General features: G+C 41.8%; 1 protein-coding gene across 4 annotated transcripts; it reads right to left on the bottom strand.

The window, feature by feature from the left end:
• Window positions 1-27,560, bottom strand: csgalnact1a (chondroitin sulfate N-acetylgalactosaminyltransferase 1a). 4 transcript variants are annotated; one of them, XR_007110896.1, is made up of 9 exons: window positions 27,411-27,560; window positions 16,610-17,929; window positions 13,482-13,698; window positions 11,472-11,573; window positions 3,987-4,165; window positions 3,444-3,538; window positions 3,174-3,255; window positions 1,540-1,911; window positions 1-1,124 (listed from the first exon to the last, which is right to left on the bottom strand). XR_007110896.1 is itself a non-coding variant. In XM_047570203.1 (8 exons), the coding sequence occupies exons 2-8, from the start codon at window positions 17,403-17,405 to the stop codon at window positions 1,613-1,615; spliced, it is 1,770 nt and encodes a 589-aa protein (XP_047426159.1). In that variant the 5' UTR covers window positions 17,406-17,929; window positions 27,411-27,560; the 3' UTR covers window positions 1-1,612. The 4 variants fall into 4 exon arrangements, 2 of the variants coding, with proteins under 2 accessions (XP_047426159.1, XP_047426160.1); XR_007110895.1 differs by having other exon boundaries at window positions 1-1,204; XM_047570203.1 differs by having other exon boundaries at window positions 1-1,911.

Consider the following 27,560-nt stretch of genomic DNA (forward strand, 5'->3'; position numbering starts at 1 on the left):
TAAAATATACACATTGCTCAGATATGTTTATTTATAGTATTTACAGAGAGTCAACAAAACAAGATGAAAATTACAAAAATACATCTGATGTTTTCAGGGAATGCTTCAATGGCAAACAACAATGGTCAACTCACACTGACTGAAGAAGTGCTGGAACGAGATTTAAAATAACCGTGACTGCTCACAAACACATGTAAAATGTCACATTTTGTCTTCATTATTGCACCATGGATTGCTCTGTGTCTTTTTTTAAGTTTGTACGTTTTTGACACGAGTTACATTTGACAGATATACAGTTAAAAACACTGAACTCAGTGGCCTCACTCTGACCTGTTGAGTCATCGTCTTTGAGAAACATTTTTAATTTACTTCATCTATACATTACTGTATGCGTCCACAAATTAGTTATGTGACAAAACCACATAATAGTCTACTATGTTTCATTTATCTTAAATTAAACCTTAAAAAATAAACTTATCTTTAGTTACATTTGGGGCATAAACACATACGTCTCAAACGTTTGAGAAAAACTGCTGTTTTACTGACAAATACCAAGAGGAATCTCACTTATGTTTTTCTTTCCGTCAACACCACTTTCGCTCCATTGTAAAAGTTGAATAGTACTATCCACACAATAGCTACTACCCGGGAAACAACAATGGGAATAAGTAAAACAAAAACTTAAGGCATTTACAAAGAAAGTAACACACATAAAGGAATGAATATTACGTATCAATAATTTATATATAAAAAATGTTTTACAAGGCCGTTCCAGGCTTTGAAAGGATCCTTCAGATTGTTCTCCAGCATGTTGTTCAGTTTCAGTCCACTAGGCGGCTCTGTTTCCCTACGTATAAAACCTGCGGGAAGGTTCACTTTTCACTGGCCATCAAAAAAAAAAAAAAAAAAAAAAGACAATGTACAGGGTTCACAGAAGGCACACGTTTCAATATCAGGCTCCTCATTTTCTTCTGAAGGGCCTTTGAATTGAATGGCCTTAAATTATGAGTGAAATATTCAGGAGAGCTGCGGAATAATGTTCGACAAAGCTCCACTCCGGTTGCGTAGATGCATGCCTCAAGCACTCCAGTCGTATTTCATTAAAGGCAACTTTATGCCATGCCCTAAAAAAAAACAAAAAGTCTTCACATTTTTCATTCAAGGACCAATTTGACGCTGTGGGAGCCGGACATTCGCTCGATAGCTGAAAGTCAGAGGAGATGATTGACAGACAGAAAGCAGTTAGCCTAGCATAAACACTGGAGACTGACGGAAACTATTAGCAACACTCCATCCAAAAGTAAAAAAACAAAAAAAAATAGTGTATCTCAATCAATAATCGCCCAGTGTTTAGTGGATAAGAGTCATTATACACTTATCAAACTTAAAAGGCACTAGTGGGCGGATTTAATTTATCAGAGCCAGAACAGTTGCGTCCTCTCGTTTCCAGGATTTGTGCTAAGCCAGGCTAACTATCTTCTGACCGTACCTTCGAATCTAAACCTAACAAAGAAAACAAATGAGTGTTACGTTCATTACCAGCTGAATTCCCCTTGCTGTGCGCTAACTGATTGCAGTCGTCGAGGTCATGTGAGATTCAGCCTTTGAGTCTTCATGTCTTCTTGGGGTTCGGGTTCTGCTGCTGCTGCTTCTGCTTGCGGAGGTGAGCCTCGATCTCGTGCCTGAAGAAGAGCATCCCCAGCTGGCCGTGCGAGGCCTCGTTCATGGCCTTGGACTGCATGCACATGCGGTACTGGTCCGGTGGGAGCTCGTCGGCGCAGTGCTTCTCGTGCCACAGGTGGAACAGGCCCCTGGACGGAGCCCGGACCACCTGAAGGTTGCTGTGGAGGTACTTCCTGTAGAGGTGGACGTCTTCACCACCCCAGCCTTTGATGTCGATGTCAAAACCACCTGAGAGGAGAGGAGAACGTGATGTAAACCTTTTGTTTTATCATCAAAGGGTGTAACGTGGAAACTCCAGCCCTGTCTATGTAGAATTTTTGAAGTAATTCATGTTTTCCGTGCGGTGTTCCCTTCCTGTAAAGGATGCTGATTGTGAATCCTGATTAGTGTTTGCAGTATGTGATCATAATCATCGTCTGGTTTGCGTAGGGGGCTATGAGGACATGCTTTGCATTACACAAACATTTTTTTTTTTTTTTTTGACCAGACACGTTTAAACCCGCATCTTCAGACGTCCGACCCACTCGTGGATGCTTTCGCTCGTGCTTTGTGTGTCCTGCAGTTTTATTTTGATTCGCCGTTTGTTTCTAGTCTCTGGTCTTTTTTTAACTCCGGCTCCAGGGCCAAACAGAGATAAGCCAGAAATTTGAGTACAACAGAGGAATTGTTTGTTTTTCTGTGGCCTAAAAACCTTTTTTTTTTTTAAAGATTCAAGAGCACATGAGCACAACTAAACTCAGTTTTTAAAGGAATACTTTGTTTTTTGGGTAAAACATAATCACATTTTTAGAGAACAGCTGGATGAGAAGAACGATACCACTCTTTTTTCTCAGCTGAACAAAGTCACTGCACAGGCATGAGTGGAATTAAACCTGTGTGTGTCCCACAATGTGTTTCTGTTTCTTTTAAATTAGACTCCTGTTCTTCTTGGAGCTGAGTTTTGCACTTCATCACAGTCAAGCTGGAATATTTACATCCCACTCTGTGCGTGTGTGTGTGTGTGTGTGTGTTTCAGCCTTGTACAATAAAACTCTTTGAATTCCTCTGCGGCCTCTAATTGATTTCACTTTGGAGGGAAACTGAACTGACGTAAATCCGTCTCGAGAGCCAATATTCCTGGGCCAATATACAGACGGAGAGGAGACGAGGCGATGAGATATGCTAATATATGCCGCCGCCGCTCAGAGCTGTTTCATGCAGAGATTTGTAATAAAATCTCCTCCTGGTTAAGAAAAGTAATGTAATACTGAACCATTTGTGTTCTGGAGCTTTTTCACGTCCATTAAGCCGTAGCGCCATTAGACTGACAGTGTGCATATTTCTGTAGCCATCTGGGAAGCCCATTTTTTTTTTTTTATCCCTTTGTTATGTAACAAATCTAAACCGATCATCAACCCCCGAGAGCAACTGTTACTGAATTCCTTGCGATGGGACCGAGTGCAGTGCATGTCGCGTCTTGAATGTTGTTGCCGCTGTTCCATGACATTCACCTATGTTGATGAAGTCGGACCTGTATTGACAGGTCATGCCGAAACCGAAATCCCTCCAGAAGCCCGTGTCTTTCTTGATCACCTGCAGGGGAAAAAAACAGGCGGGTCTTAGGAAGCTCACGAAAAGAAATGTGTCATTTCGGCACGTGCGGGAGACTTTGTGCGCAGCTGGAAACCCTCTCTGCGACGTAAGCGCCGCACTTTTCCACAAGTGTCGCAGTGTTTGCAGAAAGATAAAGGGAGGAGATGTGTTTGACTGGGTGGTGTTACCAGCTGCTGCTCCACGGGTGGGATGTGCTCAGGACTTCCATAGATCAGAGTCGGGTTGTACTGGCTGAATAAGACCGGGTAGAACACCTTTTTACCTGCGGTGGAGAAGCACAGCAGTGTCAGACGATCAAGCTGTGAATTTTTATGAGAATGTGCGTGTGTTGCTGCAAAAACAATGTAACACTCAGTTACTTTAAAGATATCTGTGATGGTCTCCTGTAAGGAGAGTTACATTGCATCCAAGAAATATCTTTGTGTTAAAGTGTATTTAAATATATGAAACTCAGAATTAAAAAATGTGCAGAAAGGGTTCGATCAATGAAATTCCAATCCCAGATAATACGAGACGATTTAGCTCGGTTAAAAACATCTTAACAATCCCAGACTTGTCAGAATTCAACCACAAATATCTGCAACTCTAGCCGCGGAGTAGCTGCTATTCAGAACTCCTTAAGTATCTGCACGCAGACACTTGAACACCTGCAAAAGAGACAGTCCTAAGGTCGGCCGAATAATGTCGTTTCACCGCGCGCCGCTTCTCACCGGGCTGCGTGTTGAGCCGGCAGGTGTTGAGGAAGTCGGCTGTGAAATAGATGTCCACGTCGCAGAAGAAAAGCAGCACGTTGCCTCCCTTCCACGCCCGGGCCCCGACGTCCAGACCCCGTCCCCGAGAAAACTCCTCGTCCAGCTGCACGAGAGTGTAGTTCTTGAAGTTCACCTCCCTTCAGATGAGATAAACAGAGGGGTTACACAGATATTACAGAACACACAACTCATCGTGACAAACACAAAGTTAGGATCTCTTCCTCAATCTGCACACTTTATATAACTGTTATTATTCACCATTGTTATTCTAGCATATTATTCATTTTTTATATAAATATTATATTCAGTAATTACGGTGGTGACATAATAAATCAAATTCAAACTCTTATGTGCAACTTATAGCTGCATTTCATTATTTTAATATCATTATTTTTGTTTAGTCGTATTTTTTTAATCTCACTTTACAACTTGGTGGTAATTAGTTTGTGGAAGTTTAATTTAATCAGGTAATTAGTTTTGCAATATGCACCGCTGAGGTGCAATACAGTGGAAAATGAAAAGATGAGGGCCCGTCTCCTTTTTCTTTTTTTTCTTTTTTCAACATCTTGTGGTATAAATAGCCCTTTGTGCATTTTTAATCCTATTTTCTTCCTTTTATGCCTTTAGGACTTTACTCCGCGCAAAGATTAAGTTCACATCAGCGTAATCTCCCACTCCTCCCACTCTGATTCTCATCAGGCATCAACTGGAAGCAAAAATGAAACACACTGGAAATAATAATAAAAAAAAACAAAAAAAAACTTTCTCCATCCTCTGTGTTATTCAAGGCCGCGGTGAAACAGCTGGTTCCAGATGTACACAGCTGTGGCTTTTTTCCTTAGCCATAACAATTCACACGGTTAGTGACTAATCCATTACTCATGCATTAGTGCACGCAGACAAATACACACATGGTTGCAACTTCGAATAGAGGAAATGGTTCTCATGTGTGGATGCCATTCGTGTGGCAGGTAGACAGAGGCAGACACGCAGCTTTGTTAAAGTAAACCAAGACGACCGGAGGAAACGCTTCGCCCGAGACCGGTTGAATCACGCTTTTCCACATTTCCAGCTCTGCTACGTGCGCAGATGGTGTATATCAACATATTTATTCATGTGTGCTGCTGCTGCTGCTGGAAGCTCTTGTCCTGCCCCCATCCTTTCAGCCTCTCACATAAATAAGACATAATAAAAACCTTTTGATCTTGAACGGGCCCAAATTTTATCCCACGAAAAAAAAACAGAAACACGACACTGCTTGGAAGCATCTTGATTTTTCTGTGTGAATCACAGCTCTAGTCACAGTGGGCTGGTGAAAACAATGTCTTCAAGTCCCAAAAATGTCTGAGGGCGACCCACTCAAACCGAGAGTTACATTTTCAGAGTCGGGCTCAATTGAAACTATCCGTACGTTGTTATGTGCTGTCAGTCATTCGGTCTCTATGTCTGTCTGCAGTTTTGTGAATCAAAACAGAGCGCGCCTGTTTTATACCGTCTGTACGGGGTCCCAGGAGAGTGGGACCCACCCGCTGGCACTAAACTGTCCACAGATGGCAAAGAACAATGGCCGTGTCTGTCTCAAGTGATGCTCTTGCAACATCAGCTACACTCACATGTTGTTTCAGTCTCAGCGTTAATGGCACATGAAGCTCATTTGTTACAGATCACAGGAAATCTGTAAAGCAGCATGTGAAAACACTGATGTGATTTCGTTTGGGATAATAGATTACGTCCTCATCTTGTTTTAACAGCCTGTGCTGCAGTAGGTTAGCGTAACTCAGCGGAAAGACTGGAAACTAGAGAAAGGTATAAGTGTCACGCAGACCTGACGTTTATCTGTCAAACACCCACATTACATCTACTTTAAGTATTCTGAGGAAGTGAACATACTGATGGCATCGTTTAGAACCAGCTTGTGTCTACATATAGACACCCCAAAGCCACATCCAAGAACTACCAACACAAGCCGGATGTGACGTCATCTCATGTTGCATGTGCCTTGGTTGCAAAGTTACATTTTAACACGCCACAAACGCACCACAGACACCAACAGCCCAACGACAGAAGATGGTTCGCGATGCCCCAGTCTGAGTGTAAATGAATATTTTACATATTTAATTCAAACTGTTGTTAAGGAAGAAGTTTAGACGTGTTTCCAGTCTTGGCGCTAAACTAAACCGAGCGTATTCTCATGCAACTCTCAAGCGTATTCTTCCCCCACAAATGTCAGATTACGTCTTAAAAGCAGATTAATGGCCATGTTGGAATCTTGTTTTGAGACAAAATGAAGCAAGAACATTTTGTGGTCTGAGTCCTAAACAATTGTACCCCATAAAATCCACTGGAGCCTTTAAAAGGATTTCACTTTGGCGAAAGTAAATGAATCTTAAATGTTAATATTCATCAATATAAGGTATATGAGATATAGCAGTACATGCTGCAGTTTGAAGACTGAATGCTCCCTGGTTACATTGTTGTTACATTTTGGTTTCCCAAAGTACAAAATAACAAAATATGAGTAATTAGCCTTATCGGAGCAAATAGGCAGCTTTTTCCTTGGACAGAGCCAAAGCTGCTGGCTGTACTCCTGTTTCCAGTCATTATGCTAAGCTAGGCTAATTGCTTCCTGTGCCTATCTACACTTAAAAAAATAAGCACTCTGCGATAAATAATTAATTAGTGGGTTATAATAATTTCATACCGATCTATCTTGTGTGCGAGATTGTCTGAGTGCATTAGCTGTTTAAACAAAGCTTGCAGACATCGTGTGTGTGTGTGTTTCCTCAGTGAAGGCTGAAAAATACGGACACTACTATTGCATGTCAAGTGGAAAAGTCTCCTTAATCAGCAAAATCCTTGTTTTCTAAATTACATTTTTATGTTCTGCTCTTTTCCTCCTCCTAACCCACACGCATCAGCCCCTTTTTTTCTTTTACAGCCTAAAATAGTCAATTTGTTTACTGTGGGCGTGATGGCTGGTACCTAGTAGCAGCTAAATTGTTGAAATTGTGTCAGAGCGAGTAGCCTATAAAGAGCTATCCTGTTGTGTCTCATCCTGTTAGTTCTGCTCAGGACAGGGGGAGGATGACTGACTCCAAACACGGAGCTTGCTGCACACAGTCTTAAATCGAAGCTCCCAGGATGTGACCATATTCAGGCTCCTTTTCATTCTCAAAGATAAGACTGACGAATACTTCCTTTGGTCAACTTTAGGCTGTACTTAAGTTTCAGTATGAACTACTGGACGGAGTGCCAGACATTCATAGTCCCCAGAGAATTGATCTTACTGATTTCGGAGATCCCCGACTTCTAATTAAGGACACATGACTCAACAATCGGGGTTTCGGTGTAATGTGGTACAACGTTCAAATGTTTCTCTGGATGTGTCATAGCATCAGTTCAATTTATGAAACGCTTTGGTTATAACCAAGCACCAAACAGTGACATCGCAGTGACTGGTGAATGAAACCAGTTCTTAAGCGCCCATATTTCTAATCAGATTTTTTACATTTTTTATTCCGTCCCTGGCAGCCATTGTTTTTTTATTCATTTAATAAGTGCAAATTACGTTGTCTACATTCACAAGTGCTCAAGTGGCAACTCTGGGTACTGACAAATGAAGACAATGTCAAAAATTGCAGGTCCTCAAATCCACCTTAGACTACAATAGAATAAACATGTTGTTAATTTCCCCATTCACGGCAACTCTACGGACAGGTAATTTTCGTTCACCTTTGTGACCTTAGCTGAATTAGCTGGTTGTGAGACAAAGTCATCCGCACTGAGCTTCGGTTGGGGAATCCAATGGGTGATATCATGGACAGTTACTCTATCGATAAATATAGTCAGTGTCAAACATCTGCCAAACTTTTCCTTCAACCTCAAATGTTAATTGTGCTTATATGCTAAGTAGTTAAATAGTAAACACCTGCTTAATGTTAGCATGTTAGCATTGCCACTGTAAGCATATTATCATTTAGATTAGCCTCGCAGACGCATTGCACCTCGACGTGAATGTTGTCCGATTAAAAATGAGCTTCAAATTTCTGTATCTGCAATGACTTTTAAATGGCTCACATTCAATGTTTTACTGTAATCTGTCTGCTGTTTACACAGCAGGAGATGGTGTGATATCCTCTCTGGACAACTATGCCGAATATAGCACCTGGGGAACGGGCAGTTTATTCATCTAATGGAAAGTTAAGTGCGAGCTATGGAAAATGTAAACCTGCTGTAATTGCTCTGCAACTGAACCCTCGAGCAAGACAGCCAGTTAATAACAGAGTAATTTGCAGCGCGGCTCTGTATTAGCTTTTCTGTGATGAATACTGGGCAGCTTTCAAACCCAACTATGATTACGATAGCATTTCATCTACTGTCATTCTTCTCTCAATCAAATTATTGTCATCCCCCTTGTTTCCTCTGAACTGTCGGAAGGGTCTTGAGAGAATTACTGACCCGTCAGTGAACTGAAAGAAAGGCCCCCTAATTACGAAAGGCAAGTCGCTACAAGATAAAAGTTGTAGCTGGACGAGTGACAGAGTGATCTCATCGTTAGAGTCTTCTTTTATCATTGTCCAGTTCCCAACGTAATCCTTGTTGACGCTCCTCTTCCACCCGCGGAAAGTCTGTAAGTTCCTTCCGCAACTCCCCATCTTATCTTTACACCTCTCCTCTCGTTTCCTCTCCCATAGTTTTCCCCTGAGGCTGAAACACAGTAATTATTCATATGTATCGACTGCAATCTCCTTAGAACAGATCACTCACACTTGGCTCTGCTTTACACACACTTTCCGTCCGTCTCCCTCTCTGTTTTCTCCTCCCCTGTATCTGGCATTGTTTTCAGTCATTATTCTTGAGCGTGTAGAGCTCAGAAACTTACATGCCCCCCCGATGGTTTGAGTCTGAGAGCAGGCTTTGAAATGTGGATGCGGATGAGATATATTTGAAACTAGAGAAGCTGATTCTTTCTATTTTAACCAAGATCCCCGGTGTCTGGCAGAAAGCCTGAAGACGGAGGCCTTGATTTTTTTTTGAAGCATCTGAAGCGTTGGCTTCTATCATGTTGATACAGTAGAACTGGGTTGTCTATATATTTACAAATAATTATTAGTAGTAAATCATCTTATTTAAATCCTACAGGGGTTTAAAAATTGGTTGAAATGTAGCACAATTTAGACCTTGTGTTGTTATGGGGAAAGTCACCTCAAGTTTTTTACATCGACTGCCGATGGTCACGTGAATTCATTTTTCTTTTAAATTGGACACTGTGCGACTTATAATCAGGGAAATCGACTGACAGACAAAAAGCTAGATGTCATTTGTGATTAAAACACAAACTGAACTTGTTTTTTGGAGGCTAAATTTAATTAGTTGGAAAGGCAACAGAGAGTCTTTCCAGCAACTAATTATGGCCTCACTGCTGAGAACAGATATCGCTTTATATGTGAATAATAATAATAATCATTTTCTACTGTTTGGTGCAGGATTATTTTCTTTAGCGTTAAATTAGTACAGAATAAAAAAAGACTTGGATTTGCATTAATGTGAGAGCATCTGGTGATTGGTTTAAAAGACGCCGTTCGGCTGATTAATCCTAATACAACCTCACAAATGTGAGGATTTGTTTGTTTGTTTCGTTCATTTGTTTTTCACCCAGCGATATTATCGTAGTGAATGTTTAATTCTGTCCCGTGTTTTAATGACTCAAAACCTTCCAAAATGAATGACTAACCCATCGGAGTAAGTTGGGTTTGATGCTAAATAAACAAACCAAAATGTTAACATATGATGGCCAACATAATTAATATTACACAACGTCAGGATGCTCATTAGTGTGAGTATGTTTGCACCTTTTTATTAGCATTTACCTCAGGGGACCGTCACAGACCCTACACAGACCTGGTATTAATATGTCTTCTGAGTGATCCGATCCCAACTATCCAGCTTCAAGTACAGGAACGCACCTGAGAGCTGTTCATTTTTTCTATTTTTGCGTACTTAACAGCCAACCAGCCAGAAAAGGCAAAAGCACCATATGGCTTCAATATTCATTACTAGGGAGAAGCTTTTAATATCACGAAGATGTTAGCGAACTACACAGAAAAAACGAGCAAGAATGAATAAACGAGTTTAATTATTTAAACGTGATTAGGCAACAGTAAATGAATGTGTAATAAAAGGTATATAGTTAATTAACCATGTGTTCATGTTGATGTATGTAAAGTAGCCATGTGATGTTAAGTTCTGTGGCAGAAATACTGTATCTTAATGCCAGGGTTGAACAAATGCTCTTAGAGAACGATTAATTTTATTATTCTTGGCGTTTACCGAGTAAGAAATTAATTGATTCATTAAACAAACCCTTAGCTTCAACTGGACGCGCACATGTTCGTGTTTCTTCTACTAGAGAGCTACGTTGTGTCTGCCTTGATTTCCAGATATTAGTCAGCCTCCACTGATGATTCCCATTCATTTCAACCACAGTCTGAAAGCCAGATAAAAAGGGACAGATTCACACCCAGATACGCTGCTCCATCACTGATGAATGCATTGTTAGACTGTGAAGTGAATACAAAAAGACTGAAAGAGTTCAAAGCAGGACTGTAGCTCAGGGAGAAAAATTACAGGACAGTCTACTTTATTCAAAGCCCTCCTTTCACTGATTGTACCTTCACTTCAGCTCCAACTGTTCTCAGTTCTCATCCTTTGTTTCTGTCCAGACCTTCACTCTAACTCCTTTATGAATGCCCCAGAACTAAACACAACCATTTCAGGTTTGTTGGACGTTTTTTTTTTGTTTTCCTCCTTCCACGTTGACAGGTTCTGAATTTGCTCTCTTTTATACTTGCACGCTTCCCCCTTTTTTTTTTTTTTTTATCTCCACAGTTCCCTCTCAACACAGAGAGAGACAAAGAGACGCTGTGTGATACTGGAGATAGTCCGACTGATTCAAGGCCGCACAAAAAACCTTCGAGGCTGGGAAATCGACAAGCGTCGCCATAGCAACCCCCTCAGGGAATCTGCGGGCTCAATCCACAGTGGATGTGACTCCTGAACGGCACACAGCGATCATCTCCAGAGGTGTGGGTCTGGAGGGGCCGTGCGAGAGGGCAGCGTGAGTCAGGGATGATCGCAGGCCTGTTGTAATTCATCCGAGTTGGCTGATCACTCTCAGCTCCTCAGCATGGGTGGCACACTGCTCCATTATTCATTAGACGGATGATTGGCTGTGGCAGGATGCCAAGCCAGGAGGTGTTTGTGTGTCTTTGTGTGTGTTTTTTTTTTTTTTTTTTTTTTTTTTTGATAGTGCATGTGTGGAAATCGGAAAAAATGTTTTCACAAGCGCTGTGAGAGGTCACAGGTTTCATTTCATCTGAATTTCACATTCTGCATTTTGGCCTCGAATTCAAAGATCTGAGCTTGGCTGCTGTTCCAACCCACCTGGATGTGTTTTCCAGAGTGCTGCGGACTTCGCTCATCTGCTCTTTCCCGAAATACACCACTGTCAGGTGGACCCGGCTGTCCTGACGCACGCAGACTTCCCTGAACAGACACAAAAACACACAAAGGAAGGGACATTATGGATGAAAGCGTTCGGAGGGGCGTGGGGGGGAGGGGGGCGTCCCTGGAAGGAAGAGCACTGGGTAAGTTTATGTTTAAAAGGAAGGCATTGAAGGTATTCTGATATATCACCGATTGCTTCATTGTGTATTGTCTGATTTCACATTTCTGAAGTGAAATATGTTGTGCCGTTTTTGTAATAAATCAGAAAAAAAACAAAAAAAACATTTTATTTATATTCCTGGTCTCCATTCTAACACAATGCTAGCCCACAGATGGGGCTTGTATGCGTGCAAAAGAGGAAAGATGAGGTGTAAAAGAGGCCGGGTGGATGTGCCTGAAGGCTCTTTGATGGAGATATGTCAAATATATCACACACATGCTGCAGATACTTCCCCGCTCCCACAAGACGCACACACACACACAACACACACACACATATTCACAGATGTCAGCGCACACATTTGTCAGAATTCGTCCCTGAAGCACATGGGGGAAATAAATTCTCATAAAACTCAACTAGATGAGTACGAGATGCTTAAAAATGAAATACGTGCAGGGGATACAGAGCAGTCGTAAATAACACAGTTTTACTGTCATTATGGATGCTATTAAATAAAAGGCTTTCTCTGAATGCTGCCATTATTAGAAGTAAATTGGAGTAAATTGATTTTTTGCTGGAATCTGATGAGCCATTCTTCGGTTTCTCTCTGGGACCATAGGGCAGAAAATAAACTGTTATAATTACTTTATCACTCAAATCCAGATTGCCTGAATTTGTTTTGTGTGAATTCACAGTTTTTTTATTCCGCGCTTTAGCATCAAATGTGCTGCTATTTTCCAGCACAGCCATGAATAAAGCAACACGCAGCGACCCAATGTTATCATCCCTAAACATTCATGCACAGTTCCTCCTAGCGCACCTTTAATATGGATGAGGGTAAAGTGTTTGCTCAGCGACTCGCCAAGTCTTTCAAGTAAGTACACTTCTCGCCACGCGGTATATCAAGTACTGCTGGTCTGCCCGGGGGGGGCATTTTAATGGGCTGCAACACTGCTACTAAGCAGGATTTACCATGTTAAAAAAAAAAAAGAGCTGTGATAAGCAGAAGCGGCAGCACAATAAATCACAGACATTAAGTAGGACATTTTCTCAACTGACGGTGACAGACTGCAGAGTTGAAACCAAAATGTTTTGCTTTTAGTTGGAGAGTTTTAACTCCTAGTCATGATATGACTGTGAATTTTGGCAAAAATGACAGCGGTAATTTACTATATTTTCACCTTGGAGTGCTTGACTAACAGAGATTAAGACCTCTCTGGTATTTCTTTGAAAAAAAAAACTGTCATCGTTTGGTGTCATACTGACTCCAGCTTGGATGTACATGTAATTAAATCTATATGATGTAGAAAATTTGAGAGCCATGTTAGTCAGATGCATCCACAATTTGTAAGAAATTCCATTCCAGTTTCCAAAAACCGGGCTGTGATCTTTAAAGTCATCTTCATTCTTGTCCGAGTTATTTAAATCTCTTTCAGATGTGTTTATATTCTGCGTGTGCCTGCCAGCACCAAAATAAATTAACTGATAACACAACACATGTAGCTTCAAAATGCAAATGACATGTCCCTTAAGAAAAAAAGGAAAACTAGCGTCTCTTATATTAATTTTCTTTCCTCTAATCCCTCATTCCAGTCTGCTTGATCCCCAATTAAAATGTGTAGCTGGAATTGAACATCACGAAGTATCACGTCTCCCTCAATTAGTTATGTGTGACTCCGACGTAGACCACCGTCATGAATACTTACAGCGCGTCGTGCTGCTTTTGGTTGTGTCACATTGTGACTTTGCAATAAGCAGCTGTAAAGCCGCGGAGAATTCAGCCTCACCTGAAGTTGTGCATGAACTGTTTAAACTTGTCCGTGCGCCTGGACAGCGGGACGATGATGTTGATGGGGACGTTGGCTGTGTCCACCCTCTCGTTTTTCACCTTCATCAGAGGTCCGAAGGGCCGGAAGAAGACCAGCCGTCTGAATTCTTTACTCGATTCCCCTTTGAAGGTCAGCTCGTACAGTGTCCCTTTGTCCTTCTCTGTTCGGGTGATACCTGATGACACAGGGACACAAACTCATGACCAAACAAACACCATGCAGCATGATTGTCTTCCCGGGTGAAACAGGGCTAGTTCACTTTCCTATCTGCTCTATGTTGAACTCAAAAAGTCCTCACTCTACTGGAACAAGCCCACAGTGCAGAATCTTAGTTCCTCATATTCAGCTTGAAGATAGATGCTGCTGACGTGGCTAAAATTCTGTTTACCATCGTTTCTAAAAGTCACACATTATGCTGCATTTTGTGAATCTAAGTCATAAATTATGATTCTTAATATGTTTACATCTTTGTTTTTGTTTCAAATTTTTAGGCCAAGCTACTAATCTCCGGGTCCTGACAGTGGCATCCATCTTCTCATTTAATCAACAACAACAACAACTACTACTACTAATAAGCTTCAGCGACCTCATAACCTAGTCAGATTTTACTCTCGTCTTCAGTTCACTGTGTTTTCCTCTGTCGCGGTGACTTTGTTCTTCTAGTGTTCTACAGGGTGCGGCATTTTGTTCAAACCCCACGAGATTTCTACTCTTTCTAAGTGCAAAGGATCATGTTTTTCCGTGCCATGTTTTAGTCTTCAGCAACTAACCAAAAATAACACTATTTACACAAGTATCATAATCTTTGTGTGTGTGTGTCATCACTTGTCTGGGATGCCTGATGTGATATATGCGGGAAAGGAAAGAGGGAATGTGAAGCCACATAAAATATTATCCATGCATTCTGCTGCAGTCGGGCCAAGAGCCATAACTGCACATACCCATGTAACACACTGAAACAGAGGCCATTCTGCTGACTTTTTTTTCTCCCTTGCAGCAGGTCTTACGTAATTAATTTTGTTCCCCCCAGAGAGAAGTTGTTTTCCAATTACTCTGCCATTACTAAATGACCAAATGAGGTCAATGGTAAAAGGCAAAAAAAAAGAGAATGGGGTTGTGAAATAAGAGAAATAAGAGAAAACAGAGAATGGCAAAAGAAAGGGAGAGCGAGAAAGAAAGCACGACACTGGAAAGAGACATATGGTGTTTAAAGAGCTCGGAGACAGAAACGGAGCAGACGGACGGACTGAAGAGAGTTAAAAGATGACAGATGAAAAGGAGAAGAAGAACAGAGGGATTTCTGTGGGCTGAGATTTACAGCCTGATAGCAGCTTGAATTAAGACCTTCCTCTTAAATTGGCCAGCTTCCTGTGATGGGAGGCTTCAATTCCCAGAGGGACACGATAAGCATTCATTAATGCTGAACAATTTAGACTAAATGCCTTAACTTCCTGTCTCTGTCTAGCTGCATTTCTCTGTCTCCTTCTGGGGATGCAGCTCAGTGGCTGACTAGTCCGCTCTGCATACCTCCAGTGTTTGTGTACATTTTCACTGGCTTGATAATGCAGCCCTGAGCCTCCCTGAAGATGCCCTTGTCAGCCCGGCCATCCAGACTTCCTTTGATTTGTCTACGTTTGGATGAAGCGCTGTTTGTTCCAGATTTGCTTAAAATCAATGTCCATTACAGATAATTAAAAAAAATATATGAGCAGGAGGGAGAAGCTATTTCATTAAAAGCAAGCTCCTGCAGTTGTCCAGTCGAGGGAATTTAGAGGCCATTTATTTAGATGCACACAAATATATGCACATTTATTACATTCAGTCACATAAACACACACCTAGATTACAGTAGGTAACACACAGGCTCATAAACATGCAAGGGGGCTTGATATAGTGAGTGACCCATGGCTCATTTCCTCTGAGTCAGGTGCCCCTATTAGTCACTTTTAAACTACACCCACTCACACGTTGAAGATGTTGACCTTCAAAGAGCACACACACAAACACGCACACACAAACACACGCGCACACACACCAAAACACCATGTATGAAGAGATGCTACACTGTGAATGAAGAGCAGCTGTGCTCGTTTCCTGAGGTTCTGATCAGAGCTGAGCAGAACAACCTAAGAGGATATCCTGGATGATGATGTACACAAACAAGCTCAAATATTTGTGACCTTCCAGGGATCTGTTTAAAAAAAAAAACAGATGAAGGTAACAAGAGGAAGTGTAGTGTGAGGAAGTATGGTGTAGGAGGAGGAAGAGGAAGTATAATGTAGGAGCTTAGCATCATATTAATTATTAATTCATTACAATACATTTTACTTGGTTACTGCATAAAAGCAGCAGCACAAAAGCTTTTTAAAATACAACGTTTTGTTTTAGATTAAACTGGGAAGTCCTCAAAGTGTTTGACCTACAATTACGTTTCAGAAATTGACCTTTCAGATGATTTGATTTTAAATAACAAAAAACCAAAGGAGTAAAACAGACTTCTAAAGTTGAATCAGCGAGTGCAGACTTGATGAGCGGAACTTCTTGTTTTTTCTTCTACATCATCAGTCATCTCACAGCCCCTCATTTATCTTGTTACCCATTGGAGGAACAATTTAGAGAAAGCACTGAACTGCATATAAAGCAGTTGAAATAGGCTCCGCTGCAATCAGCTGCAACAGAAAATGTTACTTGCTGACCCCATCTGATAAGGTAATAATACCTTATAAATTTAAATCATAACGGGGTATTTCATTGCACAGACCTGTGACTTCTAATACTCTGGATATTACTTTTTCTCAGCAGGACTTTTATGTGTAATTGTGACTTACTTCATTGTTGTATTGCTATTTTTACATGACTCATCAGTGCTCTGAGGGAGCACTGACGAGTTATGAAACCTTTATATAACAGCCACAATCAACAGCCATAATCACTGTCTGGATTGCATTTAGAAGGTGGTGGTCAGGGTGGATAGTGGGTCAACAGAGCACAAGACTTAAACGGCAGAGAACAATAGCACTTGGTGAAGGTTAGTTGCATATAAACATACATTCAAGGACATGGTTCTTAATCTGAGGTGTTCTCACCTTCTATGAAGTCAGAATGTGCGTAGACTTTGCTAGCGTGAGTCTTCTCCGCTGCTACCCTGCCATCCTGCTGCGACGAAGGTGCATTGAGGCTGTGCAGAGCAGTCTCGAGCACTTCCGCCAGCTCTTCCCTCTTGTCCTTCCTCACGGGCTTCTCCTCGGGGTGACGCGTCAGCCCCATCTCCAGCTGATACACCTTCTGCAGGGTGAAGCTCTCGAACGGCACGACGGCATACTCGCTGGGCAGCCTGATGCCGGCGCTGACCTCTGCCTTCGAAAGCTGGCTCCTCAAGAACTCCTCAATGTCCGCCTGCTGGCTCTTGGTTCCCTGGGTCTCCCCGAGGCCGACGCTTTGCGATCCACCGCCCCCTTCGTGTCCCGCTGATCTCTTCAGACTCTCCTGCACTCCTTTCAGTTGCTGGCTGCATTCTTGCAAGGCCTCCTTCAGCTGGGCTATCTGCTTCTTCAAGGATGAGATGTGGAGGCGGTGCTGCTCCTCGCGCTCTTGGAGGAGCACCTGATAGGAGTGCACACCTGGTGGACCGCCGCTTTGAGCAGGCTCAGCTCCTCCCGCCCTACCAGCGCTGGCTCCGATCCCCGGCCCCGTTCCTCCGAGGCTGGGGTGGTTGGAGCCAGCGTGGGGCAACACGTGACTCAGCGGGCGGTTTTCGGAGTGTGGTGGACCGCACGTCATCACATAGAGGAGCGACAGGGAGCAGCAGAGGAGCACCAGCAGGCCCCCGACACGAGACGCCCAGGTTAGCAGTCCACGCCGCAACATTTCCTCGCGTAGCATCAAAACTCACTCCTCTGAGTTAAAAAGCCTCACATGCAGAGACATCATGTAACCTCGCACACTCCAGCCTCAATGATAAGAGTCCATTTGTGATTATGTTCCATCACCCAGTGTGGAGGCGGGCTGCTTATCAGTGTGAGGTCATTCAGTGTGAATTAGGTCATTGGCTCTCAGCTGCCCGGGACCGTAACTTATTTTGTCATCGGCAAAATAAACGAGCGAGAGTCAAAAGCTTGTAAAAAAAAACATTTCTACGTTTCTGCTGGACCAATTAGCTCCATGGTCTGCAGGAAGGCTCTGTTCCAGACGTTATTGCATCATTTGTCACTCATACGTGACTCATCTGTTTACATGTGCTGTGACTCGCTCAGTCAGTCCACTCTCTCTCCTCTTCCTGTCTGAACAACTGAATATTCAGACACATAAGCCTGGATAAAGCTGGTGGACGCATGGAGGAAAAATGTCACATTTTAATGAGAAGGCAAATCCTCTGTGGTCAGCTGTGGTTTTATCGTGATGTTTTCCTGATGGGGGAAACAGAAAGGAGAGAGAAAGAGAGTTTTTTGTAATTAGGAGCAGAATATTTACATCATCGTGGCACTTAAAGGTGTAACCAGTCAGAAACATGCTTCTTCGACATGTTAGTTTTAAGGCTGTAAAAGAGTTCAATTGTCCTTGCCAAACTAAGCAATCCTTCAGAGCTACAGCTCCTGGAAAACAACGTTGTTACTGATGCGTGAGGATATGTAGCAGTGTGTGCAGCATGTGTGCTTGAAAGTGGGTGAATGAGTGTGTTATTATAAGTGTGTAGCGCAGAGTAACTTGGGAATCTCTGTATTTATGTTCTGAAGTGTTTATAATGGCACAGCGTCATATTACCAGACAGACTTGTTCTTCATTTACATTATATTGTTTAACAGATAGTGTGTATTTAAAAATTATTAAATTTCTTCTCTCATGTTGCAGTTTTAGGATCCGTACAGTGTTGTCATGCTAACACACAATATTACCATCAAACATTTATTTACAGAAAGCAGTAAATTGAGGTTTGGGGCAGTTATGATCCATAATACTAGACTTATCAATTGCTTATCACATTTTAAGAGCCACACAATTATTATTTCAATGCGACATGCTACATTGTGACACAAGAATACTAATGTGGCATATGTTGTATTTGAATGCACCAATTCCATTTAAAAATCATCTTCATGGTTTATTGCCATCAAACTGTGACCTAAAACATCGACAGACAAGAAACAATAAGAGATGGACTGTCTTCTATATGGAAAGGGTAAGTGACAGTAAGGTGAATTTGGATGTGTGAATGTGAGTCTTGAATATATAGTATATGGTTTTGTGGGAATGTGCTTCAGTGTTTGAGCTACTGTACGTATCTGTATCTCTGTGTATCACCCTGAGTCTCTCTAGACTCCCCACACAGTCAGCTCTTTGACAGGACGGCCTCAAACCGAGGCTAATGAATGGATTAGTATGTGGCAGGAGTGAATACTGGACTGTGCTCGAACAGATGGCTGAATCAGCAGAGACAGGGCGTCTCTCCAGCAAGACCTCCACTGCAGACTCGAAAAATGTTTGAGGAGACAGCACTCGGGGAAAAGCTGGTGAGCCTGCGCTAGAGAGCAAAATGTGGCTGCTTAGGTGGACCATCATCCTTTCAGTTACAGGAAATTCCTCATGATGTCATTATATACAGCCGTAAATCCTCGGCAAAGTGTGGCGCGAGTTTAATAGAAGTGTAACGAGTTTCTTTGGTGGCTCCACAAATGGCTCTCATTAGTTTTATACCCGTGGTTGCAAGCGGAGGACCTCCTTCAAATAATTACATCACTTCTCTATGATGATTTTGACTTTCCGGATTTCACAACTTCCAGTAACACACACTTTCACTGGCACTGAGGCCAACGAAATCAAAAGCCACTCACAAAATGAAAGCATGCACTTCGTTCTCAAATTGTGAAGATCAATTCAATTTCAGGGGGTAAAATAGATTACTTACTGACTAGTGGATTATTAAGCCACTGCCAGGTTTCTTCTTGGCAGAGCAACATGCTAATAATAGGACAAATGTAACTATTAGATATTATCTGCAAACAATTTCTAAATGACTAACAAGCTATTGATATAACTTATCTCTCAAACAGCTTACGATGCTTCAAACAGCAAAAGCAGAAGTATATTTTCTAAGGAAGCACTGGCTTCAATATACATACTGTAACCTACAGTTAGCAGGCAGTTAGCTAAGCATGAAAACTGTAAAAGGGAAACTGAGGTCATATTCATGTACACGGTAGTAATGTATATTTGAGTCCTGCTGTGCAATGGTATATTGCGTTATCTGTGATTGCTGGTTTCACTTAGAGATAAACTCCCAGTAATTCACAAACAAACACAATAGACGCACACATCATCCGCGGCAAAGTGATCATTCCCTGCTGTAAAACAACAAGAGAAAGATTCATCGCTGGACAGGAAGCATGGCATGAAAGAGATTTACGAGCGGGGACCTGCACTCAAACTAGCGAGTCTCACTGGGAATGAATAAGTTGATTCAGCCCTAGTTATTTAACGCCCCATGGGGATAGGTATGGCAACACCAGCGGCTAAATAATCATGTTTGACTTTTATTGGTGGTGGGATGTCTGTGCAGGTGTTTGTAATTTCCTGTTACCATGGCTACCTTACTTGTGCTCAAATGATGCTCGCCCCTATTTATTAAACGAAAGATCTTCTTCCAAGTTCCTCTCTAATATACCGAGAAAGTGAAGAAGACTTTAGCAAGCCAGGGTTAAGAATTTATTTTGAAATAGTGCGGTACAGCTTCAGACATCCGCTTGAGCAACTGTAGTGTCTTTAGTTAATACTGCAACACACTTTCCCAATGACACTTCCTGTTTCGAGTGAGTTTATCTTTGCTGTTATCAGAAACTTTGTTGTTGCAGTACTAAAGAGTCAAACACAAAGGCTCAAAAGAAAATGTCTAGCACACCCAAAGAGGAAATCACATAATTAAACAGCAACACTCCACCTTAAATTCACCAAACACAATGCACATTTATGTCATTTTTTACTTACTTTTTTACTCCATAGTATATTCTCAGTATGAGCCCACTTCAACAGCAGCCAAGCTCACAGAATTACTAAAACAGTTCTTGTTTTCCTTCTCTGTGGGGCTGTGACTTCCCTGTTACACTTTCCTGGTGTTTGTTCCAACCTTCACCACCCATGCAACCGTGACACGGCCTATATCGAAGTTTTCAAGGTATCGCATTTGACAAATTCTTCTTTTTTTTGCATAACAGATAGATCTGCGTGCTGTTTGCCAACACAGAAACATGGTGTAGAAAACACATTTCCTCCACTTCCTGAGGTGACAACTGATAAATGTGTTTTCCTCCTTATCGCATATCTCATCCTCTCTGCTGGAAATAGAAAAAACAGACGCGGAGGGTCAGAGAAAGAGAGATGAAATGAAACATCAGACTGTCACAAAGAAAAGAAAATAAGGGAAGAGAAAGAGAATGATTTAGTACTTCGGTGGCCGGAGATGTTTCCAGCAGCACTGGATTCGGTCTCCGAAATCATTTCCTCCTCTCTTGCTGCAGCCTCCTGCCCACGGGGAATGTATCTTTAATACTGGCTGCCAAAATATTAATGTAACAGTCTTAACACCTGTTGAAAGTCTCGTGCTTATCCTTGTGAATGTAAGTTACACGGGAGAAACCTATGTGAGCAAACGGGAGGTAATGAGACGGGAACCGAAGCTGCAGATGTTTGCTGCCAGAAAACAAAAAGAATGAATTTCGTCTCTGTCTTTCGCCCCGATTGCTGGTTGACAGTCACACTGGAACAGGAGAAATCACACGCAGGTGACAGGTTACCTCTGTGTGTGTGCTCCCCTCTGTTCTACAGCTTATGCAGTCCAACCTTTAAATGTCTGAGGCATCTGAGAAGCAACCTTGTGACCCCCTGATCGTGACAAATGTAGCATCCAAGTCCTGCTGTCAGATTAAAAGAGCGGGCCGCCTTTGCTCTCCGCTGATATTTAATATATTCGAGGCCACTCTTAAAGAATATTGCATGCACTGGGAATGCACAGTATCGTTTCAAAGGGTCTGAGTGTGTGTGGGCATTAAAATGTGAGTGGGAGACGATACTATATATCTCCTTTAACGGATCTCGTCAGCGTGTCTGCGAGTTCAGCTCTTTAGCTGTGCACTTTTTGCTGATTATTTTCATAATCAGGAGTTTCAGCTTTTTTCCTTTCCTTCCTGTCAGCTTTTGTTATCCATTAATTTCTGTAGTCCATTAAAGTGAATTATGTCTCCTACATTCATCCAAGCACACAAGGTTCAGCGTCCAATCCTGAAAAATAAAGCCAATGTGTAGATGCCAAAAACCAGTTCCTCAAATGGCCACTTGAGGTATTAGGATTTGCATAAAAGATTTGTAAAGTAAAATTAAATCAGATGCCACCAACGTGGAGGCGGCTTGTTGGAAGGCTTAGGACAGACAAACTAAAATAAGAATAATTAAAATAATCTATGATGATGAGTGTTTACTCCTATAAATCCAGAATAAAACGTCCAGATTTTTCACTTGGTGAACCTCAAACTTTAATGTTAAAACTAACCTTTGATGTTATTTCTTCTCTGCACCAGGGTCTTTCGAACTCCCATCACCGGTTACGTTGTAACACTATCTTTCTATCACAAACGAGGGATGGTGAAATCATCATAGGTTTGGAAACTTCCTCCACAACCACAACTGCTGCAGTGATGACTAAAACTAAAGGAGGAGTTTCCTTTTAAGTGCTCAAAGTGCTCACTTCACAAAACTTAACAAAATAATGTCAACAAAAGTATTTCGAGAGCCCGATAGACTTTCAATGTGTGTGAGAGGATGGGAAATAATGAATAATGGAAACTGTAGATTTTCTTTTTTCTTTGCCATAGTAAGACTATACAGAATGTTATAAGATTCTTTAAAAATGTATTGCGAAGAAAAAATTTTTTAGGAGAAAATGGCCGCTAATTGTAAAGTAGTTCCATATGGTAAATAGTTCTAAGTGGGAGAGAATTTCCTCTGCAGAAGAGTGGAATCACGCAGAGCTATAGATGCTCTTTCTTTTTGTTTTTCTTAGTTTCTTATGGGATGCAGTTGTCAGCTTGATTTCTTGAATTTTGGAGGGAGCCGATATATTTTTTATTTTCATGTTTCTATCTTGTCTTTTTTCCTTTTTTTTTGTGAGTGCCCCTTTGTTTGAGGTTGTGTTGTTGTATGCGATACGTTTATGTCCGTATGCTTGCCCGCATCAATAATAAATAATGATAACGACACATGACAGACAGCAAATGAGCTAAACATACTAAACTGTGATGGTCCTGTTAAGTCCATTAACTCCCTTTAGAGTCATAGTTTCCCATGCTCATCCAACATGTTTACAGGAGAACGCATGGATGCATCGTTTAAACAGCACCCCTTCCTGCATACATATCCACTCTTTCTACATAAGTGGCCTCTGTGATCATTACAAACAACCTGATAAACCACAGAACTGTACATGTTTAAACTCTGCTCCGTGCTGTGTGTGTGTACGTCCCTCCATCCTGTCTCACTGCAGCCTCTAGTGGGTTGTGCATTGGTAACAGGTCAAGGATGTTAAAGCGTTGATGTGCATGTTGGCTTCGGTGAATGTCAGGGTTTCTTCTCAGACAGCTCTGTCTGAACCTGCCTTCTGGCTATCTCGCGGTGAAAAATGAGGAATGTCCTCTGGGGAGAGGAGACGAGAGGAGAGGAGAGAGGAGGGGGGAGAGGAGAGGAGAGATTAATTAAGATATCCGTTTTAAAAAATTAGCGTAAAAAAGGAGGCGGATGAGAACCAAAACACAGCCGCAGATTACTTGAGGGCGTGTAGTTGGCGTGAGCGGCAAATGAAGAGCAGAGACAAGTCGGTATAAAGTGAGCATGTGGGAGTGGAAGAAGGCGAGAGAAAGGTTTCTTTGATGTCTCTTGTCCCCTCAGGTGATTCTCCCTCCCATTCATTAGGGGCCCCGGAACCTTCCTGTCGACGAGCCATCTGGAAGCCCCTTATAAAAACACTACTACATTACAAGCTTCTTATGTTAACGTACGCTGTTCATCCCCCTGCCTCCTCCTCTCTGTTTCTCTCCGAGGGTCCTCAGATTGTTCCGTTTCTTCTCAGTAAGGTTAAAATTGCATCAGATGAATCTTTAATGGACCCCATTGGGAAAATTGGTGATTGCACCAGAGATGGTTGTGATAATAAAACTGATATTTTCACGTAAATAGTTCTGTTTTTTTATTGCAAGGATTTTGTACAGATAACTATTTTATTTTTTTATTAGTGGCCATATGAAACAAAACAGAAGACAAATTATAACAGGTATGAACTGCAGTCCTACTGGACATATACATACTCATAGTACTGGCGATTATACCACTAATTTATGCAATGGATCTTAAGGGTCCAACTATTGCCGGGACTCCAGGGATACAGGCAGTGCCATCTTGTTTGGCCCATGTCCCATACACCATGTAGGAGGTGGAGCATATGACCTATACTGCAGCCAGACACCGGGGGGAGCTCTACTTGCTTTAGCTTCGCTTTTGAAGAGGTGTTATGGCATCGACTTTTATATACTGTCCATGTGTACAACAGTCTGTAGCTCACACATCCACATATCGTATGAACTAGCTGGCCATGGCCTGTAGTCATTGCAACGTGTACAACTGCAACTTTTTAGCCCAGATACAGTTGCCTTTTTTTCCTGTTGTTCTTTGATGTTGGTTTGGTGTGTGTCTGGGCTTTAAGGGAGCATCGGGGATAGGTACCATTTATCTGTCGCCAGCTCCAAACTCCCCTGGTGGACAATGTTCCTTTTTTTGTTCCATACTTAAGTACATGCCTCAGTTGTTGCTGTTTCTCTTATGGATGTACTTTATGATTTCAAATCTCAACAGTGCATAGAAGAAGATGAAGTGTCTCTATGCCCATGCACATATATATACTTCAGGAAATATGATGGATGACAGATGCAAACTTAACTGGCTGAGAGAGGAGTATAACTGTAGTTTAAGTCAAAAAGGCAACATCAAATCCTCATCAGAGCTCCACTTTCACAACAATGTGTACCGCACAGGTTCACCTGATCTGGATCCCAGTCCACCTCTGCAAAAGGTACTGTGCCTAGGTACACAACATTCACACTTCACAAATACCGGACTTTGTGCTCAAACATTCTTGAGCAGTAAGTGAGAAAGAAACCTTGAAGGGAAACTAACAAAGAATGACCACACTTATGCAGTTTCTATAACCTCTGTGGAGTATGGCTTAAAACTGTCATGGCAAATAAATCTGATTCTTATATAAAGCACCAAAACATAAGTCACAAACTGGGCTCAAAGTCCCACTGAATGCTGCCCGCCCAGCACAAACAAGCAGACTGATGCTTAACAAGGCAGTGAACATACAACATCAACAGTCAGCTTAGCAGCTTAAGGCGGAGACCGAAACAGAGATAAAAGGCATGTGAAACTGAAAGTAAAGTGACTCGAAACATGGCTCTGACTCCAATCAGATAATTTGACAATGTGTCTGGACTGTGTGTTGTATGTATTCATTGGCTGATGTACTGCTGTCTATTTTTTTTTCCGCACTCAAATATTGATTTTGGCATCAGCCTGAAAAAGTCCTGATGTGGTCAAGGATGTGTAGAAGTGCTTTGTTATCGCAAAAAGCAACTGAACACAACAGACATAAAGCACTGTCCCTGATATGTGTTCACAATGACAACTGGGCAGCACAAGCACAGATTTCAGCTCCAGCACAAGTCAAAAACAATTTATGACACCCACACAATGATGATCTATTCCTTAAACCGATAATAGCAGCCACCACCCAATTCTACAATGCGCTACGTACTGCATACTGAACATTACAGAAAGTGGAAATTAGTGGATACTGACTAAGTCCTGAAAACACAATGAAAAACCACAAGTTATTTCTGATAGGTCGCAGCTCATGTCTGCATAATTATGGTGCAACATAATAAATCTTAGTTTGTACAGTGAGACACTCCCTGTGTCACATGTGTCACTGATGTTGCAAGTGGTTTTGCAAAAGGAAATACATATAATAAAGATGGCAACAGAGCAAACAGCTGAGTTGATCGGAAAAATAAATAAATCCGGTGTGTATTCATATCACACCTGCTCCTTTTAGGGATCAACCTATACAATAACAGCATTATACGTCTTTGCAATACTTGCACAGTTGAAGGCCACTGAAATCTCCTCTGGATGTTTTCTGCAAATTAGTTGAGAAAGACTTTGACAGATATGAGAGGATTTCAGTCAGGACCATTTCTTTACTTCCCTCTTCTACCCGAACAATAAACCACCACACCGACAATATTGCCTGGAATTTCTCAACTGCGCCCTCTTTGCACGCAAAGTGTAGTGGTTTTGCTCTTAACAGTTGCGACCGGTTTCTGTATCTATTAATAAACCTGTTTTTGTTTTTTTTTCCTGATGATAATCTAAACCGGTTTGTGTTGGTGAAACTGAAAGCTGGCCCTGGAGGAGTTCTACCCTGCAGCGCCACCAATAACGTCTCCATTTAATTCAATAGATTTCAATAAGCCGACGACAACTAAACAAGCAGGAGCAAGTTTAATATCATCAGAGGTAATTTGTCGGTGCGCTGCAGGGAAGTTGCGGCAGCGCCGTTAAAATGTCACTGGTTAAATGTTCCACAAGATACTGTTATCTGATCTGTGAAACACGAGAACACATGCAGTCTCAACAGCCGTGAAAGCGAGAATACGCGCACACCCACACTCGTACATGGGCTCCAAACACACATTTAGGACAGGCACTGAGCATCTCCAATGGGGTCAGTTCATCTTCTGGGCACATGAAGCACATATATGTCATCATGCATCACATCATTGTTTTCGGTTACAGAGTTAAGATATTTGGCCTGGAGTCATTTACGCTTACCATACAGTATGTGTACACTCTCCAGGGTTGGTCTGTTCTTTGCTTGCTAAACAACCTCAAACACCACCTAATCTCCGCTTTCATTCTTCCAATATGAGCAAAACATCCCTGCCTGCTTGCAAACCAAATATTTCAGGGTGCTAGGTGCTTGTTAGTGAGCGCACTAAGCAGGATTAGAGCCATTTCCCTGATAAAACCTCCAGCTTGCTCGGTAGGCTGTGTGTGTGTGTGTGTGTGCGTGTGTGTGTGTGTGTGTGTGTGTGTGTGTGTGTGTGCGTGTGTGCTGGATGAGAGTGTGAAAATGTGTGCATGTCCGTGTGCACGTGTATAAAAGGGATGTGGAAGAACAGTGTTGAAAAGAAGCCTCCTTGTACTTTCACTGAGTGCACGTAATTTCATTATCCGGGTCTCCTCGCCACGAATTATTGTGGGCGTTTTTGTTTCAGTTATTTATTTATTTTTTTTTGTTATTCCTCCATTTGATTTTAGTTTCAATGGACATAAATATGAGTCACAGATTAGAAAAATAAACGTATCTGGACTTTTAATAGGGTTGTTTAATTGATTTTAAATATAGTGGGGGAAAAAAGAGTATGAATAACTCAAAAGCAGCACAGGTCACCCCAAAAAACAGTCATCCAAAAGAACTGTGGATTTATACTCATATTAGACAAGTTTAAGATCTGTTATCATATTACTGGTGTATAAATAAAGTGCATTAAGGAGACAATGGGACTATATGGAGAAAATGGGACTATATATAGTTGGTTGATTTGTATGATCCATCATTAAAGTATAATACACCTTCTAAACACAGCAAACTTACTGATCAGTGAGGGGATGATGGCTAAACTCACCGCAGACACACTAATCAAATATTTTTTTTTTTTTTACAGTAAAGCAAAAGCAGGTTACAGCTGCAAGCAGTGTTAAAAATGCCCCCTCACGCGAACAACTTACCTCTTGTTCCAGCTGTGGTTGGTCCCGTCCATCCTGAGTGGAGGTTTTGTCGGAACCGTCCTGCAGCCCTGCGCCGGTCCACAGTCTACTCTTGTGGAGCCCAGACGCGGCTGTGAGTCTTTATGCCGCGGAGCAGCGTGAAACCAGAAA

This window comes from Mugil cephalus, chromosome 19 (assembly GCF_022458985.1).
Source record: "Mugil cephalus isolate CIBA_MC_2020 chromosome 19, CIBA_Mcephalus_1.1, whole genome shotgun sequence".
NCBI classification, from domain to species: domain Eukaryota; kingdom Metazoa; phylum Chordata; class Actinopteri; order Mugiliformes; family Mugilidae; genus Mugil; species Mugil cephalus.

What these genes read in the sequence shown, in the direction of transcription:
- csgalnact1a (XM_047570203.1), bottom strand. Translation starts at nt 17,405, where the DNA reads ATGCTACGCGAGGAAATGTTGCGGCGTGGACTGCTAACCTGGGCGTCT. An exon ending in CAGTTCATGCACAACTTCAG is followed by an intron (nt 11,574 to 13,481) that starts GTGAGGCTGAAT and finishes GTGTCTGTTCAG; the next exon opens with GGAAGTCTGCGTGCGTCAGG. An exon ending in GTCCGACTTCATCAACATAG is followed by an intron (nt 1,912 to 3,173) that starts GTGAATGTCATG and finishes CTCTCCTCTCAG; the next exon opens with GTGGTTTTGACATCGACATC.